Here is an 18,727-nt window from a genome sequence, read left to right on the forward strand (position 1 = left end):
CTGGAAAGGCTTTGGGCCTTGGGGTTGTGAACATCCTCCACACTGTGAACCCTTCCCTTGTGATCCTCTCTGGAGTCCTAGCCAGCCACTATATCCACACCGTCAAGGACGTCATCCGCCAGCAAGCCTTGTCCTCGGTTCAGAACGTGGACGTGGTGGTCTCGGACTTGGTGGACCCTGCCCTGCTCGGGGCCGCCAGCATGGTTCTGGACTACACGACGCGCAGGATCTACTAGGCTTCCAGGAGTGCTCCCGGCAGACGCTCAGGTTGTCTTTTAGATGTGCATTTCCTAAAAAGCAAATCTGAGCTTAAATTTGGTAGTTGGCAGGCGACTTTGCAGAGAAGTTTGTGCTTTTAGTCTCCTCTTCCAAAGTCACCTTTCCAACCTCCATTTTTGTAGATGCTGCTCTTCCTGGGGTCATTTCAGCTCACACCCTACAAATATCACTCTGTGTCACAAGGAGCTGCAATAGCCTTAGAACCGGCAGGTCTTGCTTGGGAATGTGTCTTTGATACTAGAGTTTGGATGATTAATCCTTCCTCCCTAAATTTAATGATTGAAAGGGATCTAGTCAGCATAGAAAGAAATCTTTTTTTTTTTTTAATATATTTTATTGATTTTGTACAGAGAGGAAGGGAGAGAGATAGAGAGTTGGAAACATCGATGAGAGAGAGTCATCAATCAGCTGCCTCTTGCACACCCCCTACTGGGAATATGCCCGCAACCAAGGTACATGCCCTTGACCGGAATCGAACCCGGGACCTTTCAGTCCCCAAGCCGACGCTCTATCCATTGAGCCAAACCAGTTTCGGCAGAAAGAAATCTTACTGTGAATGGTTTAAGTGAACTTTTTAAAAGTTTTATTGAGGTGTTTTTAAGTGCCCAGTTTGATAAGCTTCAGTATATGTGTGCACCTGTTGAAACCATTACCACAATCATGATGTTGGACATATTTGTCACCCCAAAAATTATTTGTTACTACTCACAGGACCTTGAGCAGCTCAGACCAGCGATCTAAACTACAGTGGCCTTAGTGACCTTGTCTTCTTAAGGACAGCTGAGAAACCGCTAGGACTTAGTCTCTGAAGGAGATTAACCATCTCTAAAGGATTGTTGCTACTGACAAGCAGACACCTCTCCCTTCAGTAGCCTTTCATACTACATTGAATATGACCCTGGAGTGTCTTATCATGGCAGGGTTTGCATCAGACCTAGAGCTGACGCCTGTGAATCTGGATTCCAGCTAAATAAGATTCCATGCTTTCACAATACACAGGCCACAGTTCTTGCTGTCAATTACATTCTGGAAGAAAAACTAATAGCCACCACTTATTAAGTGCCTACTGTATGCCAGGCTCTGAACTAGGTGTGCCTCAAATACATTATTCTAAATTCTTGCAGCCTGTAACATAGGTGTTTTAATTCCCATTTTAATAGAACTTCAAATTGTCTTAATGTTTAAACATACCTAAAACTATGTGGCTAGTGAGTCTGAAGAGACAGGGTTTGATCTCAGATCCCCTGTGCTTTTTCTGCTAAGCTATATAACCTCTCATATAAAAAAGCTTTCAAAATGAATATATTCTAATTTACTGCAGACTATCAAAAGTTTTATTTAATAAGAATATTAAATGTGGGTACTTTTAGATGAGCTAGATGTGTTTTTCAGATTGTTGAAACATTCCCAATGATTCCTGGGAGGGAAGTAGTCTTCCCAGCCATCAGTGTCTGAATCTAAAACCAAATCTTAGTTTTTAATAAATTTATTAAATTCAATATAAATATATTCCAATTATGTTTAAATATATTCCGAATATATTTAAACATAATTATTACATATGGTTAATAATCATATCTTAATTTATTTTAATGTAAATATTTGCTACTGAGCCAAATTCTAAAGAAAAAATAAATACACGTCATTGTGAAAATCCTAGCACTTTTATTGTTTTGTTCTTAAATTAGCTCACCACCTAAAAGCACTTCCCTTCCCAGAAGAGATTTACATATTTGTATCGCTTACTTTCTGAAGGTCATGTAACTTCTTTCAGTCATCTAATATGGATTTCCTAACCAAAAGAAAAATAACTTTGATAATAGAAAGCATTATTCGGTAACATTTTAAAAATATATTGTGAAATGATCACAGTCTGTCACCATATATAGTTATAGCATTTTTCTCCCCTTGGGAAGAGGACTTTTAAGATCTACTCAGAAACTTTCAAATATCTGATACAGTTACTAACTACAGTTGCCATACTGAATATTACATCCCCAACGAATTATTTATTTTGTAACTGGAAACTTGTAACTTTTGACTCTCTTCACCTATTTCACCCACCATCAATCTGCCCCCACCCCTGGCAACCACCAATCTGTTCTCTAAACCTATGAGGTTGGTTTGTTGTTATTTTTTAGATTCCACATGTGAGATCAGATAGTATTTTTCTTCTCAGTCTGATTTATTTCACTTAACCTTTAAGGTTCATTCATGTTGTTGCAAATGGCAAGATTTCATTTTTTATGGCCTAATAAGAATCCATTATCCTATATAATAAAAGCCTAATATGCAAATTGTCCTCTTGGGCAGTCATTTGACCTGAAGAGAATGGGATTGCGATGGGATGGTGGAGAAGGTGAGCGGGCAGCACCAGGCCAACACAGGTGGGAGCGGGGGCTGATCACTCTGCTGATCACTCCACAGATGGTGACCAGTGGCAGTGGTGAGGGTTGTGGGCCAGCTCCCCGGTGCTGAGGAGCTGGGCTGGGGGGCCCGGCCCTGAGGAATTGCACTGCAGGCAGGATGGTGAAGCAGGTGATGGGCAACACCAGGCCAAGGCAGAGTGCCAGGCGGGGCTGCAAGGTTGGGGGCACAAGCTGGGCCTGATCTTCACAGGCTAGTCCAAGGGACCCCACCCGTGCACAAATTTGTGCACTGGGCCTCTAGTATGTATTTGTGTGTGTATACTGAGTGGCCAGATTATGCATTCAGAGATCATAATAATCTGGCCACTCAGTGTATGTGTGTGTGTGTGTGTGTGTGTGTGTGTGTGTGTGTGTATTAGAGGCCTGGTGCATGGATTTGTGCATGGGTGGGGTCCAGCTAGCCTGATCAGGGAAAGGGGACCTGGGTGGTTGGCCGGCCTGCCTGCTGGTTGAACTCCTGGTTAAGGAGACAATGTGCATATTAGTCTTATTATGTAGGATATATACTGAGTGGCCAGATTATTATCCGTTCAGAGATCATCATAATCTGGCCACTCAGTGTATATTCAGCACAATTTCTTTATCCATTCATCTGTCAATGCACACTTGGGTTATTTCCATACTTTGGCTATCTGTAATAATAAAAGGGTAATGTGCTAATTAGACTGGCCATCATTCTGCATGTCCTTCCTGACGAAGCCAGGGTGGGAGGGAAGCCAGCCCTGGTCCCGGGTGCCCACAGGCAGCCTGAGGAGGGAAGCCGGGTGCCGGCAGCCGGGGGAAGGCAGGCCTACTCCTGCATGAATTTTTGTGCACCTGGGCTCTAGTAAATGGTGATGCAGTGGACACAGGCCGCATGTATCTTTTTGAGTTAGTTTTCTTTGCTGTTTTATGATTGTTCTATTTTTAATGTTTTGAGGAATCTCTACTGTTTTCCAAGTGGCTGCACCAACAGTACACAAGGGTTCTTTGCTTTATATCCTCTCCAACACTCAGTATGTCTTTTTGATAATTGCCATTCTAATAGGTAGGTGTAAGGTGGTATCTCATTATGGGTTTAATTTGTATTTCCCATCTTTTCATGTACCTGTCGGCTGTGTTTTCTTTGGAAAAATATTTATTCAGATCCTCTTCCTGTTTTTTTTAATCAGATTGGCATTGTTTGTTTTTTTTGCTATGGTGTTCTATGAGTTTTTTAAACTCAGTTTTGGATATTAACACTATCTTATATGATTGGTAAATATTTTCTACCACTCAGTAGGATGCCTTTTTATTTTGTTGGTGGTTTCCTTTGTTGTGTGAAAGCTTTTCAATTTGATGTAGTCCTACATGTTTAGTTTTGCTTTCGTGACCTCTGATTTTGGTGTCAAATCCAAAAACAATCATCACTCACTAAAACAGATGTCAAGGAACTTAACTGCACATGCTTCCTAGTAGTTCTGTGGTTTCAGGTCTTACATTCAAGTCAATCCATTTTGAGTTAATTATTGTGGTGTATGGTTTAAGATAGTGGTCCAGTTTGTGAAAACAATTTATGAGAGACTGTCCTTTATTGAATATTGTTGGCTCCTTTGATGTAGGTTAATTGACCATACATGTGTAGGTTTATTTCTGGGCTTTCTATTCTGTTCCATTGATGTCTGGGTTTTTTGTGTTTTTTTTTGCTAGTACCATACTGTTTTGATTATAATAGCTTTGTAATATAGTTTGAAATCAGGGAGCTTGATGTCTCCAGCTTTGTTCTTTGAATTCAAGCTCCCTGACTTCAAACTATATTACAAAGCTATTATGAACAAAACAGTATGTTCAGGATCTTTTGTAGCTCCATGTAAATGTTAGGGTTGTCCTATTTCTGTAAAAAATGCCAGAGTAATTTTGATAGGGATTGCACTGAATCTATAGAATGCATTGGGTTAATGTTATTATCTTTCCTCCCTAGCTGGTTTGCTCAGTGGTTAGGTTAGCCCACAGACTGAAGGGTCTCTGGTTTGATTCCTGGCACCAGTTGGGGCGCGTGTGGTAGACAATCAACCGATGTGTCTCTATCCCATTAATGTTTCTCTCTCTCTTCCTTTCCACTCTCTCTTAAAATCATTGGGAAAACTAACCTCTGGTGAGGATTAACAAAAAGAGTTCTTTCCATTTATTTGTGTCTTCAGTTTCTTTCACCAGTGTCTGATAATTTTCAACGTACAGGTCTTTTACTTCCTTGATTAAATGCTTGGGTATTTTATTATTTTTAATATTGTAAATGGGATTGTTTTCTTCTCTGGTAATTTATTAGTATATAGAAACAAATTTCTGTATATTGATTTTGTATCCTACAATTTTACTGAACTCATTTATTGTAACAGTTTTTTGGTGGACTCTTTAGGGTTTTCTATATATATCATGTCATTTACAAATAGTGAGTTTTAGTTTTTCCTTTCCAATTTGGATGATGCCTTTTCATTTTCTTGCCTAATCGTTCTAGCTATGACTTTCAGTACTATGTTGAATAACATTTAAAATTTGACATAAAAAGCAAAGTGGCCCCAAGAAAGTGGTTTGAAACTAAATGCTGAGCACTTGATGAGACCATGGGAACTTCTTCCTTTTTATGTAGCCCAATGTGGGTAATATAGGCTTTAGAAGCAATCTCAAATTACTATTGATTGCTGTGTCAACTTAAAGAGGCTTAAACAATAATCGCTCTGTCATGGTTTCTAAGGGTCAGGAATTTGGGAAAGGATCTACTTGGCAATTTTAATGTAGGGTGTCTGGTGCACTTAGTTAGTGCCTGGAGCTGGAATAGCAGGATGCTGGAATACTAGCCACTGGCCAGGCACCTCTCTCTGCTTGTAGTTTAAGGGCCTCTCCATGTAGGTTGATTTGGGCTTCCTCACAGCATGGCAGCCTCGGGATGATGCTCAAGGACTTTGTGTTCCAACAAAGCAGCTGGCAAGCTGCATGCCTATTATGACCTAGCCTTGGAAGTCACATGCCATTACTTTTGTCATATTATCCAGTCACCTCTTGATCTGAAGAATGTTAGAGACTTTACTGACATTTTACAATTGTCACATCCACCTTAAGAAGCCCATTTGGTATGGAAGGCAAGACCAGTCTAGATTGCACCACCAGAATAACACCAAAGGTAAGCTGTGGGCATAGAGGGCCACGGGAGCTCAGGGGAAGGAGAAAGGGAAGGCACTGTAGAGCTGTCCTTTAAGCTAATTCTTAACCTGGATTATTACACGTTGGAGGGCAATAACAAGGCCCGGAAATAACAAATGGTTGGTGAACAACAGTGAGTGCTCGATTGCAATCCAGGGTGGCTAATGGGAAGAAATGAGTCAAGAGGCCAGGTGGGCAAGATCAAGAACGCCCACCTAAGAAGCTCGGAAAGGGAGGGGTAAGCAGAAAAGTAATGACGGTTCCTCTCCCCTTCAGACATAATTACAATAGGAGTGTGGTGGACTTTCCTTCTTGGCAATGGCAAGACTGAGTGTGGTAGTAACAGGAGTTCATGTCAATCTCCAACTTGGAAATAATATCAGGTAAATAAGCAGATTTCTGTAATATGGCTTTGTTATTTGAATCACCACCTAAAACAGGGGTGGGGAACCTTTTTTCTGCCAAGAGTCATTTAGCTATTTATAACATCATCCACAGGCCATACAGAACTATTGGCTGGTGTGGCGCAGTTGGTTGAGCATCGCCCCACGCAGGGCACATGCCCAGATTGCAGCCTGATCCCCTGTGTGGGGACCTTCCCTCGCCCTTCCTCTCGCTCTAAAATAAAACATATATACATTTAAAAAATTAGCTTGTCATATTTGATCAAACATTTAATTAACTCACCCCTAACTAATGCCTTGGCAGGGCCAGACCAAATGACTTCTCGGGCCTTATGCAGCCTGCATGCTGGATGTTCCCCACCCCTGACCTAAAGTGTGACAGATTCTGAGGACACAAAACAAATGTGTTGATGCTTGAATAGAACATAGTCTCCTAGAGGCATCTGTTGTGTTGATCAGTATGGTCTAGAACTTTCTGTGCTGGGAATATTCTATAATCTGTGCTGTGCCATACAGATAATACCTAAGCACTTGTGCCCCTGAGCAAAGAACTATACTAGGACTAGAATGTGTTTGTAATTGACTCTAGTCACATTATCTACTGTAGTAGCCAGCAGTTAGGTAAATATTTGACACTGGGGATATGAGCAAAGTGCTAGGGGGATCCAGAGTAATGGGGCTAGTCACACACTAACGCCATCCTGACCTGGGTTTACTGGCTGGATCCAGAGGAGTAAAAGGTCTCACTGTAGTCTGTGTACCCCCCGAGACACTGCCACTGACATAGCCATCTGAGAGAATATGTATAGATCGGGGAGGGGTTAACTTTTAGCCCTGGAACTCCCTTTCCAAGTGGAGACTTCCAAAGACAATAGAAAGTTGGAGCTATGTTAGTTGAAAGCAGGGCCGAAGGCCAATGACTGTGCTGCCTCAGCCCTAGAAATGACTAAATTCCTCATTCCTTTGAACTTCACTCCAAACTGCAGCCACCTTGAGATCAATAATGAGGCCCCACGTTTATTGTTTGAAACAGAAATTTATTCCCAGAATAATGCACAAAAAGCACAGGCTGAGGCTCCCGTGGCAGGCCTCCCTCTCCTGCTCTCTGCCCGGGAGAACACAGGCGAAGGGAGAAACATGCAATCACAAACAATGAGTAACTCTAAAGACAGAAGGTTTGGTCCAAAAGAACTCAACATGATTAATCCAATTAGGTGAAGAGCTTCACGGAGAGGATTAAGATATTGCAGGTGTAGTGTTCCACACGTGGCTCTTCAGTGCACCAGGGGGGCCTGCTTGAGGGAGATGAGGACAGAGCGCATGCGGGAGACGTCCTTGGCCTGCTTGCTGGACTTAGGGTTAAAGTCACACAGCCGGGCCACCCGCTCCCACTCAGTGCCTGGGGAGGACTCGTCAATGTCATTTACAAAGGCTTCTTCTGCTGCCCTGGAAGCAACAACAAAATATGTTGGTTTAATGTAGAACCCCCTGTGAGCTACCTGGTGGCTGCCTTGTTCTAGAAGCGTCTGCATCTTCATGCCTGACTTAACAGCATTCTTGTTTTCTAAAGAATCACAGCCTTTGGCCCCGGTCAGAGTCAAGAGCAGACATGTGGCCAGCTCTCCTAGGCACAGGGTGCCTGGACTCTGTGTAAAATGTTGGAATACAGGTGTTTGGTTTCAGGGCGCGCGCGCTCTCTCTCTCTCTCTCTGCTGATGCAGAGCATTAAAAAAGCAAGTCCTGAGCCAGCTACACAATGCCTTCTTTAACAAAAGCAAAGCAGCAGGCTTGTCAAGAACTTGAACAGTAGTTTATATTGGGCTGTGCTAAGTTTCAAGTAAATTTAGACTTCTAAAAAGCCCACAACTGATTAGTGCTACAGCTTCTGGATTTATTCCTAAGGCTGGAGAGAAACAGGGTAGATCAGAGGGAATTCAAAACAAGCTCCCATGCTAGCAGGCATTAGAGACCAGAGCCATTCTGGAAGGGGTTTTGTTAGGACATTCTCCAGTTCAGCCTTTTTCCCTCCAGCCAGCTATCTCGGGCCACACCTCGGGCACACGTGGCAGGGGTGGGCACCTGGGGGCTGGAGAGCCAATCAATGTTAGGTGCTTTTTGGTAGGATGCTGCTCCAACATTCTTTCAGTTGAGGTCAGCCCACCCCCACTGGGGAGCCTGCTGGTGGGAGCTGTCGCCCAAAGGACAGTGGTTAAGAAGAGGGAAGACACACTATATCCATCTACTTCAACAAGCATCACGGGCAAAGCGAAAGCAATGGAGATGATTGGTCTGTGGGACAAAGGGTTGCACTCACAGGGATGGCCGTGGCACACACTGCTGAAGCCAGAGCCACTACAAGACTGCGACTGCAGAGCACACACAGTTAGGGGCAGTGAGAAAGGTTTACTTAACTGTTCTAGGCTGTAGCAAGGATGGCTTATGTTTGTGCTTAAAGGTGAAGAGAAGAAAAGAAACAAGGAGAGAAACTTTAGGTCAGATATAGGAAATGAAAATGAGCTCAATGCAGATGGTCAGTAAGCTAGACATGCCCTTGCCACTCTATGATTGGGAACGTGCAGCTGGCTTTGCTGGGCCACCCTGCTGCCCAGCAAACCCAGATTCAACCTTTCTAGTCTCCATTTCTACTCCAGAGAGAATGTGCAAAAACCAAATCCAACACCACCTGTAAGTCCAGCATTTCACACGTCTCAGTGCAGATACATCTGGGCCGGGAAACCCAGTTCTGTTTTCTACCGGGATGGACATCTCAAGGCTCTGGGCCTCTCCGCCTGCTGTCCACCCTTCCCACCAAGTTCTCTCCCTCCATTTCACTTCCACGTTCTTCACTCAAAATACAGTCCCAATATTTAAGGAGGAAACAGCAAGAACAGTTTTCAAGTCTTCAGCAACACTGCTTTGATAACATGAACCCCTAAAAAAAAAAAAACACACTTCCAGAGAAGATGCAATTTTCTTTGGGGAGAAAAGCCAAAGCGGCTCTTATCAGACAGCTTTGGCTATCCTGATCTCAAAGCTGGGGCCTCTCTGTGCAAGGGTGAAGGAACAGGGCACTAAACAATTTGACATATGACCATAGAGAAACGATTACAGGCCCCCATCGGAGAACCCCCTCTGCCCAAGGGAGAGGCAACCAACTCCACATTCTTCAAAGAAACCAAGTGGAGAAAAGCTGCCCCGACTGGATCCTAACAGGACATCCACCCCTCCTTCCCACCAAGGGCAGGGGCATAGTGCTGGCAGCAAGAGTCCCAAAGCCTTCCCAGACAAGAACACAAATGACCCACATTTTGAAAGGGAGTCAGTTTCCTTCCGTCCAAAACCCCGGATATGAAAAATGGCAATCATAGTTGTAGGAAGTCATGATTCTGCAAGACAATCAATGGATCACACCCCCAGGTTATCACCTATTAGCCCCCAAAGTGCCAGTTTGAAGTAATTTAAAAAGCAAAGCAACTTGTGACATAAAAGGTGCATTAACTCTAAATGAGAAGTAGAATCAAAAAAAGAAAAGGAATTAGTTTTGCAACATACACATAACCAATCACGTCAGCGAAGGGTTGTTTGTAGAAAGCTTCATCTGCCACCCTAGACAGCAAGAGATCCAAAAGGCAGGCAAGCAGGCAGGAAAAAAGAGAGAATGTTGAGAAGCAGAAACATCTCAAATCCACAATAGAGGCACAACTTCTCTGGGAAAGCTGTTCCCAAGGCTCCTCCTAACCCAGCAAGGGCTCCAGCGCTGGAGGTTCCAGCAGGCACTGTTCTCTGCTGGCCTGCTCCACGGGGATTCTCCCTTGGCCTTACCTCAGCCGCAGCGAGCGTTTCTTAATCTGCTTATGGGCTAAGCCCTTTTCCAGTCACTGTGTTGGTTCAGTTCTCAACCCCAGCAACCTGAACAAGCTAGGTGTCCTCACCTCCCTTTACAGATGAGGTGACGGGAGCCTACAGACCAAGCAACTTACTCAGCAGTAAGAGGCAAAGGCAGAACCCAACCAAAGCTGCCTGGCTCTTCACCGCATATTAATACTTTCCAGCGGATGTGAGCCACGTCACCTCCTGCCAGCCTCAGTAACTCTCACTGGGTGTACTAGACAAGCTGGGTCCAAAAGCCAGTTTTTTCTTGGATCATCCAATTACTGCTTCCCCACACTGGCTGGGTGGAATCAATTTCCAGTGTCCTAGGGACCCATATGGCCACTTCAAAATTCCCACCTCGAGAGAAAAAAGCAGCTGGAGGCAAGTGGCCTGGTGGAAAGAACTGCAGACTAGGGTTCTGGCTCCGGGTTACTGTGTCCCTGACAGACTGCCTGCCTGTTCAGTCCATGCCAGACGTGACCACTTTAACAAGGTGAGGCCCAGAAGCCAGCACTTCGTTCTTGCTTAACTCTCACATCGGGAATGTATCAGAGCGGCAGGGTCCGGAACAAAAGGGAAAGGCAGGATGCTGAGTGGAGGAGTTTACACCAGAGAACAGGCTGGCCTTCGATCCTGTTGTCCCAGGCTGTCCACTGCGGGTGGGCGGGGAACCTCCCTCGAGGAGCCTGCCCCTGTCCTTTGCCTGGTCAGTTTGGGACACAGGAGTGGAAGGGAGATTTTTTTTAAAGGACAGCCATGCCTGGTTATTAACAAACTCTCGTATTTATTTAAAGGGAAATGCTAGTGATTTAATTTCAGTTTATTTTTAAACTCACACATACCCTTTCTCACCATTTTGGTTTATGCACAGGAAGTGTTCTGTGGAAATGTAAAGAAAGCAAAAATATCAACCTGACTGTAACTCCCAGTGAGTCAGTAGGAAAACAGCGAATTGTTTATGGGCAAAATGAGTGGGAGGGGAAGGAAAGGCAGGCCAGCTTGTAAACCCATAATCCTTTTAGTTTACACAAGGACTAAACCTAATCAATTTCAACTTGTGTTCTGCTTCTGCTGGAAGAAAAAGATTTAATGACTCCTGTCAAAGCATCACTAAGATAACAAAAGGCTGAAAGGCTTTTGCTCCTTTGCAGCTAGCCCAAAAGAGCTGGTCTGTGACAGCACTGCTCCATCATGATTACAGACCCAGGACAAACGGAAAATCTCATACAGCAAACACAGCCGGCCCTCCACCTGTTTGTTCACCCCCCAGATGGAGGGCCTGAGAGCGGCAATCCCCAGGCAGGAAGGGGCTCAGGGAGCCTGGGAGAGGGGAGGAGGGATGCTTTCGGGCACCTTAGGAGGTGGATACACACCAGGGCATGGAAACAAATGTTTGCCTCACTGAGCATCATGATTCCCCAAACTTTTATAAGCCTTGAGGAAAATGAAAAGTCGTAACAAAGCTACCTGTAAAAGGGGAAAAGTTTCTGTGATGGTTTAAGAAGGGACATACATGGTCTGGGGTGGTTCTATAGGAATCAACTCCTCTGACTGGCTCCTATGAAAAGAGAATTCTTTTCCGTGTGTTGTCCCTTAATTCATAGCTCTTGTGCAGTGACATCCAGGCCCCAACTCAGGATAAAAGGAGGGAGATACAGTCTGAGGACTGACAGACTAGAGATGCTGTGACAAGGTCTGTTGACTGTTGTCTGCCCCAGCACAGTGCCTGGCACAGCTGTGCTCTGAAGGTATCTGGAAGCAGGAAGCCTGAGATACTCTCATTAAGACAGGCCCTTGCTGTCCCCAAGTCTCCTCTTTTAAACTCCCTGCCTTATCTTTGTGGTCCCCCTTAAAACATCCAATTGCTGCAGGAATTACCCAGTATGAATGACATTGCTTGAATTGAGCACCCTCATTTTCTTTCCTCAAAACATTCGCTATTTATACAGACAATGAGAAATATAAGTCATTTAAAATAGATAATTGGGACTTCTTTAGTCCCATGGGAACTCTAAAGTTTAAGTCAAACTTAAAAGGGAGAGGGAGAACTATAAGCAATGTTGAAATCTCCAGGGGAGGGTGTATGCCATTGGAAGAAGTCCTCAAAGTGGTTCTACAATGGCTTCCACCTCAGCCACTGAAGAATTAGCGTGAAATATAAAAACCATCCCTGGAACCCTGGTGACAGTGGTGAGTGTGGCACTAGCTTTACACACTCAGTGGTCAGCCCTGTCTGTGCTGCAAGGTTTCTACAAGGCAAGTGATCTGCTTTCTAAACAGTTCTACATTTTCAGTGAGTGGTAAGTTTAACTCTCTTCTCCTCTCCAGTACTTGAGTTTCATCTCTGACTATCCAACCCAATATCCTCAACTTCTACATAAAGAAAACTACACCTTTAAGACTCAGCCCCTAAAAACAGGGATTCAATTTAGCAAAGCTGGCTTGAAAAAATTTCTGCAATGGGAAAACTATCCCCAACATAATATTTTAAGTATGAGAATCTGAATGTCAACTTGCTTAAGCCTCAGGGGCCCTGAACGGGGAGGGTCAGCCCAGGCTTACCAAGTACTTCAGAGCAGACGTATAGGCTAAGGCAATGGTCGGCAAAATCATTAGTCCACAGAGCCAAATATCAACAGTACAACGATTGAAATTTCTTTTGAGAGCCACATTTTTTAAACTTAAACTTCTTCTAACACCACTTCTTCAAAATAGACTCGCCCAGGCCGTGGTATTTTGTGGAAGAACCACACTCAAGGGGCCAAAGAGCGCATGTGGCTAGCCAGCCGCAATTTGCAGACCACGGGGTTAAGACAACACACTAGGGTAAACAGCATTTTATACAAAGCATCCACTTATCTTTCTTTAGAGCGGTGAACTCACAGCTGGGGAAACCATCTTAAATAAGCAAAAGATAAAGAAGCCTGGCTGTCAGCACTTCAAAGCGATCACAAGCTCAGCAGATGCCCCGGACCCGTGAGCAGCCCCACCATACTTATCCTAGAACTTTAAATGGAACCAGTAAGCAGAGAGAATGCATCCACCACAGCAAACTGGCCAGAATCGAGGCTCAAACCTGGCATCTGAGGGGCAGCTGGCAGAACCAAGGATGGCCAACAAGAGATTACTGAAGACTGCTGTATAAACAGTCCATCTGTTCTACCAGGATAGCCCCACAATGGCACAGGCTGGCTGGCAAAGCCATCAGCTCCCTCTTTTCTGGCAAATTTCCATATAATAGAGCTGACAGAGAAGGGCACTTAAACCCACTTCTGCCTCTGAGGACAGAAGCCTAAGGCTCTTTACCCTGAAAATTAAAACTATCCCCAAGAGCCCTAACCGGTTTGGCTCAGTGGATAAGAGCATTGGCCTGTGGACTGAAGGGTCCCAGGTTAGATTCCGCTCAAGGGCATGTACCTTGATTGCGGGCACATCACCAGTGGGAGGTGTGCAAGAGGCAGCTGATCGATGTTTCCCTCTCATTGATGTTTTTAACTCTCTATCCCTCTCTTCCACTCTGTAAAAAATCAATAAAATTAAAAGAAAGAAAGAAAACTATCCCTAAGATCTGTCTTTATAGTGAAGTGAGTAAAGTCAATCCAGCAGGGAAAGCAAGCCCACAGACACCGCGGCAAGCAGCGTTCCTCTGCCTCTCAGAGCTAATTCCACATGGACGCCAGGCATGCAGCATAAGGAACACAGCTATGACACAAGAGTGTTTCCTGCCACAACTATCTCACCTTCAGTAAGTGAGTAAATTCTGAAAAGAGCATTTCTTTTTTAAATCAACCCAAGATCTTTTTAGACACAGATCCATACCCAGAGAACCCTTAATTCTGAAGTCTCTGTGTTGGATGACCTTCTTTGGCTACCTAATTACAAATCGCATTTCCCTGCTAACGGACCCTCTTGTGAAGCAGCTTTCAGAGGGCAGGGTAGTTAGGGGATACAACATGACGAAATTTATAATCACTTCCAGCGGACTAAGATCCTGGTATGATAGTCATGAAACAGCCTTTCATTTCAGGGTTACATCTTATACATGGACTTGATCCATGAAATAATTTTTCCTTTGCTGTATCATACCGTTATAGGTGGTACATATGAATCAAACTCGTGGTTGAAGACCTAAACTCACTCTAACTGGGAAGGCTAACAGGCTTTAAATTGTGTTCACATAAACCAAGAGACTTGCAACCCTTGTTTCAAGCACTTTTTCGAAAACCTGCGAACACATTTCACCCGGAGGAGTCAGCAGCTGAGAACCTATCTGGCTGCTGGGAGAGGAGGACTCAGTCCTGGAATACAAGCCGTGCCAAGAAGCACCAGGGACTGACCTGTTGTTTGCTTTTGTTTTCTGTAGCTGCTCGTCCTGCCTCGCATACCACTCTTCCAGCTCCTTTATTGCCTTTTCTTTCCACTCTGCTTCTTGCTTCCGAGAGTTGGCATCTGAAGAAAGGAAAAACTATACAAATGAAACAAAACCTGTGCAAATGCATATTGGGAGAATAGTCAGGAGGAAAGAAAAATTTGTTTTTCCTTGTTTGTACATCCAGCTCTTGACCTCAGTGATTCTATCCAAGGTGTTTCCCACATTTTATCCCAATCCACTGACACTTTTGTGATCGCTAGTTGGTAGTCTGTTTTTCTTTAGGAGGGCGGCGTGCCAATACTGACTTTTAATAGAAACAAGCCTTTGGGGGCTCCAACTAGGGAAACAGCAATTACAACATTTTTGTTGTTGTTAATCCTCATGGAGGATATTTTTTCCAGTGATTTTTGTGAGAGAGGGAGGGGGACTGAGAAAGAGAGAAACATTGCTGTGAGAAAGACACATCAATTGGTTGCCTCCCACAGAAGCCCGAAAAACCAGGATTGGGGATTGAAACCACAACCCAGGTAGGCACCCCTGACCAGGAATCCAACCCACGACCCTCTGGTGTGCAGACTGACACCGTAACCACTGAGGCATACTGGCCAGGGCTACAGATGATTCTTTAACAATGTTGCCAATATCAGTTTAGGGTTAGCTATTCATTTTACAGAGAAGGGGGGAGAGAAAGAGAAATCAATGAGAGAGAATCCTTGCTTGGTTGCCTCCTGCACGCCCCACACTGGGGAACGAGCCTGCAACCCAGGCATGTGCCCTGACCAGGAATCGAGGCATGCCCTTCTGGTTCACAGGTTAACGCTCAACCACTGAGCCATGCCAGCTGGGCTATATTAGATAACCTTTTAACAAATCTCAAATTTATAGTCCAAATTAATGGTTCTGTAAAACATAAAATGACACTCTTTAGCTAAATATGGTAGAAGCACCTCTATGAAGCAGGATGCTATTGGGAAAATTACCAGAGGTAGGGAAGATTCAGGAACCAGGGAACAGAATATAGATGTTCGAGTTAGGAGGACTGCAAAATATTTACCCCTGCTTAGACTGCACCGTGAGTTTGTGACAGCTAGAGACTCCAGTGGAGGGAACTGCAGGGCATTGGGATCATTATTGGCAGTTATTCACAAAGGTTCCAGAAATTAGAGAAAATGCACATCCAGCAGGAAGCTTTTCGAGTTTAAATAGTCTCCGAGCAGTGAGAAAAACTACAGCTCAGAAAGTGAGACATCTTTATAGAGGTTACAGTGAGTGACAGAACCAAGACTCAAACCCAGGTCTGGCTGTAAAGCTCACATATTGTTACTTTACTAGAGGTCTGGTTCATGAAATTTGTGCATTGGGGGTGTGTGTGTGTGTGTGTGTGTCCCTCAGCCCAGCCTGCACCCTTTCCAATCTGGGACCCTTCGACTGCCTGTTTATTAAATGTTGGACATCCCTCTCACAATCCAGGATTGCTAACTGCTCATCTCCCTGCCTTTCCAGTTGCTCCTAACCACTTCTACCTACCAGCCTGATTGCTCCTAACTGCCCTCCCCTGCAGGCCTGGTTCCCCCCCCCCCCCAACTGCCCTTCCCTGCAGACCCGGTTGCCCCCAACTGCCCTCCTTTGCAGGCCTGGACCCTCCCCTTCTGGCCATCTTGTGGCGGCCATCTTGTGTCCACATGAGGGCAACCATCTTACATATGGAGTGATGGTCAATTTGCATATTACTCTTTGATTAGATAGGATTATGCTGCCTCCAAGGGCAGGGCAGAAAGGGAAGCAAGCCTACAACTAATCCTAAGATGTGACTGAAGGTGGTAGCCATTGGGCCAGACTAGAGTTTGGGCAGTGTAGAGCCAGAGCCCACCCTGTAATTAGTATTCTCAAGGGGGAGAGTATAAAGCAGTGGTGACAACAACCATTCAAGGGAAGAAATGAAGCATTTGAGGGACTTTGCAAAAAAATTGTCTTGTAGAAACAACCTGCAGAAAGCAGTGTGTAAGTGCTAGAAACAGACTAAGAACATCTAAAGACTCCAACACATTATAAAAGAACTTTTACCCTGTTATCTAACTTATCAGAAGGTGACCTATTGCTCAGAGGATAATTATTTTACTCAGATTACCCACTGATGACTCAGGTATATAGAGTAAATTTCTGGTGCCTATCTGTGTTTGCGGAATGGAGGGAGCACGATGCAATGGGAGAGGCTGAGGGCTGCCAGTGCCACGTGGACAAGAAACTGGAAAATTATATTTTAAAAATGTAAGGTCCCCTTCAAGACTGGTGAAATCACTTCCAAAAATTACCCTTTGATTGAAGAGTATTTTCTTTCTGTGTAGCCTAATAATTTAAACGTTATCATATAGTAGGAACAAAATATCATGGAAATTTACTCAAATTTTTGTCTAAATAAAAATTGTTACCATCTGTACAAACTAGGTTCTGCATAAAACAGTCCCTTTAAATTGTCTTATTTTACAGATTTATGAAGTGACACTGGGAATACGAATTTAGAATTCTTAAACGTTTAACTTAACTATCCAAGCCATAATACAATCTCTTTGATTATGGAAGGGGAGGGGGGGGGAGAAAAGGGATAAAGAGTCCCCTTAGAAAGCAGGGCACACTGACAGCTGTCTCTTCTGGCCATCCACATTATTGTTCACAGAAAAGCAAATTACTTAAGAACAGCCAGTAGCTAAGCTGCAAACCACTGACTCCGGTTCTCTATTCTTAGCATTTTGTGCCTTCTCACAGTTCTTGCAAAGAAAAAAAGTGAAGCTGAAGAAACACCTAGTTCGGGACCAATTTAATTCCATTCTGTTAGAATGTAAGGTCAAATGTTTGACTTCCTCAGGAAGATATCTTGAGTTAACAGGCAATACTTCATGGAATATTTCCCAAATGTGCAGTTTGATAAAAGAAGAAGAAAATGCAATTTTCACAGATACTGAAGTGAACTCTCTCCATGAACAAGACAACTTTGCTAAACATTGGGAAAAGAGAGAGAGAAATTTGGGTTCTGTAACATGAAAAATACCTAGTAGCAGTAATACCAGTTAAGCCCTGCCTCTAAGCCTCCTAAGAAGACATACACAAAGAATAAGCAAGGCCTGAGGCTGCTGGCACATGAAGACCTATTTTCATCTATCTAAAGCTATACTCTCCAGCAGAGTAGCTACTAGCCACATGTGGCTATTTATTAAAATTAAATGAAATTTAAAATTCAGTTTCTCAGTCATACAAGCCATATTTAGAGTGCTCTATAGCCACATGTGGCTAGTGGCTGCCACATTGGACAGCACAGAGATAGAATATTTCCATCACCGCAGAAATAACTAGTGGATAGTTCTGAAAAGGTTCAAACCTAAGTGTGCCCAGTATTTTGAAAGTCACATAAATTGGGCTGGAGAGGCAACAGATTTTACATTAATTGGCTGTTAACAGGGTCATGTCCCTCCCTATTTCTAGGTGTCAGTCACCCTATCTGAAAAATGAGTTATATTTTTACTAGGTCAGTGGTATCTAAGAAGGAATAATGCTGACACTGTGGTTATAGAGAAGAATGTTATATTTCTAGATTTACAATAAAATATTTAGGCATGAAGTATATGATATCTGTCTCTTAAAATGGACAAAAAAAAAAGTATGTGATTGTATATTTACAACACATGTATCTTCTTTCAACTACTTTATTCTGTTTGAAATTTTAATAAAAAGCTGAGAAAAAATAAATACCCACACTCTGCCATACCTCTCTAACCTGCATATACAGATACCAAGTCTCTCCTGATCTTGCCCAACAGCTGACACTTCATGTACACAGACAGCCTGTCACATAAGGCCAGGCTGGCTGGCCCAAATGTTGTATACTAAATGCAATGTGGATGAAACGATGGGTATGGACTCTGAAGCAGGACCAACTTAAGCTGAAATTCGGACTCTACTTCTTAGCTGTGTGATTAAAAACCTTATTACTCTACCTATACTTTTCACTTTCCTCACCCATAAAAGTGTAAAAACTTACCTTTCAAGGGTATCAGGGTAAGAAAAACAAATTGTATGTTTTCCAACAGCTCACATTTTCCTCTTAAGCACTACTTCAAGTTTACAAAGCTCCCCTAAATACCATCGCAGAATTCCCGGGGGGGTTGGTAACACTGATCTTCTCCTCTCAGATGAAGAAACAGACTCCGCAAGGTTTGTTC

The 18,727-nt window shown here is 43.7% G+C and overlaps 2 protein-coding genes across 7 annotated transcripts in view; one reads left to right on the top strand and one right to left on the bottom strand.

Annotated features, from left to right (window-relative positions):
• GNE (glucosamine (UDP-N-acetyl)-2-epimerase/N-acetylmannosamine kinase) overlaps positions 1–7,492 on the top strand; it is a 47,709-nt gene extending 40,217 nt beyond the window's left edge. The window contains exon 12 of one of the 2 annotated variants that reach the window (XM_084898725.1): positions 1–7,492. In XM_084898725.1, the coding sequence (XP_084754851.1) occupies positions 1–236 (236 nt within the window). In that variant the 3' untranslated portion in view covers positions 237–7,492. The other variant, XM_084898726.1, reaches the window with a different exon arrangement.
• Positions 7,285–18,727, bottom strand: part of CLTA (clathrin light chain A) — a 22,977-nt gene continuing 11,534 nt past the window's right edge. The window contains exons 4-8 of one of the 5 annotated variants that reach the window (XR_014796304.1): positions 14,479–14,590; positions 9,821–9,874; positions 9,574–9,654; positions 8,681–8,716; positions 7,285–7,714 (exon numbers count right to left, since the gene is read on the bottom strand). Coding sequence is in view for 4 of the 5 variants with exons in the window: in XM_084898794.1 (XP_084754920.1) it covers positions 7,543–7,714; positions 8,681–8,716; positions 9,821–9,874; positions 14,479–14,590 (374 nt within the window). In the remaining variant the exon portion in view is untranslated. The remainder of the gene's footprint in view (positions 7,715–8,680; positions 8,717–9,573; positions 9,655–9,820; positions 9,875–14,478; positions 14,591–18,727) is intronic. The other 4 variants (XM_084898794.1, XM_084898796.1, XM_084898795.1 and 1 more) reach the window with 4 other exon arrangements.

This window comes from Pipistrellus hanaki, assembly GCF_964339955.1.
Source record: "Pipistrellus hanaki genome assembly, chromosome: 11".
NCBI lineage: Eukaryota > Metazoa > Chordata > Mammalia > Chiroptera > Vespertilionidae > Pipistrellus > Pipistrellus hanaki.